At 47.8% G+C, this 1,451-nt stretch overlaps 1 protein-coding gene across 1 annotated transcript; it reads right to left on the bottom strand.

Annotated features, from left to right (window-relative positions):
- Positions 1-488: 488 nt before the first annotated feature.
- On the bottom strand, positions 489-1,451 carry LOC101678924 (olfactory receptor 51I2-like). The gene has a single exon (XM_004768203.2). It carries the CDS (start codon positions 1,449-1,451, stop codon positions 489-491), a length of 963 nt encoding a protein of 320 aa, XP_004768260.2.

The following is a 1,451-nucleotide window of genomic DNA, read 5'->3' as shown; positions in this document are numbered from 1 at the left end:
TTTGTGTTTTACATTTTTTCCCCTTTATTAGGTATGCCTTCCCCTTCCCCACCTTTTCTGTGTGACAAACTCCACTCACCTTCCATCCTTCTTCCCTGACTCCTTTCTCATTTCCTCTTGATGAGACAGGAAACCCTCTTCCAGGTTCCTGTAGCACTTTGTGTGTACCTATCATAGCCTTATTGCACTTAATTTAATTGTGTGTTTAGAAGCTTCTGTCCTGCAACAGGGACAATACCACATATAATTCATTTTACTATCCCTAGTAATGAGCACAGAGTCTCTTGTACAAGTAAATACTGAATTAAAAAGCTGAAGTTAATGAGTGCAGGAAAGAATCAAGAAGACTGTTTGTCACCCATCAATTTGATGGTATCCAGTTGTCATATTCTTGATAATGTGTCTGGGTCAGGGATCTGAGTAAGGGGTTTCTGGACATAAGACTGGCCATGTTTTTCCTCATATTCTGTGGTTGTTTCTTGGTTTCATCAGCCTTGCCTCTTCTCTCTCAGCATTCTGAACATGGCCTCCCTGATGGGCTTGGATTTCACACTGTAGATGATGGGGTTGAGCACAGGGGGCACCACCAGGTACACATAGGCAATGAGAGCATGTACAATATGAGGCAGGTGCCTCCCAAAACGGTGGATCATTGACACGCCTATGACGGGGATATAGAAAACCAGAACAGCTAATATATGAGACACACATGTGTTTAGGGCCCGCACACGCTCCCTGGGAGAGGCTAGGCCCAGCACCGTATGAAGAATAAGGGTATAGGACAGGACGATAAGCAAGGAGTCTATACCCACTGTGGATAAAACTACATAGAGCCCATAAAGGATGTTGACAGTAATATCAGCACAGGCCCGTTTCATGACATCTGCATGGAAACAGAAGGAATGGGACAGAAGGTTCTTATCAGGGCAGTAGTTCAGTCGCTTCAGTAAGAAGGGCACAGGAAACAGGGATATAGTGGCTCGAGCCACAATGGCCAGCCCAATCCTAATGATGACATTATTGGTGAGGATAGCCACATAGCGAAGAGGGTTGGAGATGGCCACAAAGCGGTCAAATGACATGGCCAGGAGCACCGACGACTCCACCACAGAGAAAGAATGGAGGAAGAACATCTGGACCAGGCAGGCATTGAAGCCGATGAGCCGATGGTCAAACCAGAGCACAGCCAGGGTGGTGGGCAGTGTGGACAGAGTGAGGCCCACATCGGTGAGGGCCAGCATGGACAGAAAGTAGTACATGGGCTGGTGCAGGCTGGGAGTTCTCCTTACAGCCAAGAGGATCAGGCAGTTTCCAGTGAGGGCCACCGTGTACATGGAGGAGAAGGGGATGGAGATCCATCCATGAACAGCCTCCAGCCCTGGGATTCCAATCATTAGGAAGGCATGTGGCTGGAAGAAGGAGATATTGACATAGGACTGGGAAGGCAGCAT

The sequence above is a fragment of the Mustela putorius genome, unplaced genomic scaffold, assembly GCF_011764305.1.
Source record: "Mustela putorius furo isolate JIRA1106 unplaced genomic scaffold, ASM1176430v1.1 tig00003987_pilon_pilon_pilon, whole genome shotgun sequence".
Classification (NCBI taxonomy): domain Eukaryota; kingdom Metazoa; phylum Chordata; class Mammalia; order Carnivora; family Mustelidae; genus Mustela; species Mustela putorius.
This window is presented reverse-complemented; position numbering and strand designations above follow the sequence as displayed.

Bases quoted from the DNA above. Each gene is read 5' to 3' on its own strand.
- LOC101678924 (XM_004768203.2), bottom strand. From the start codon at position 1,451: ATGCTGCCTTCCCAGTCCTATGTCAATATCTCCTTCTTCCAGCCACAT.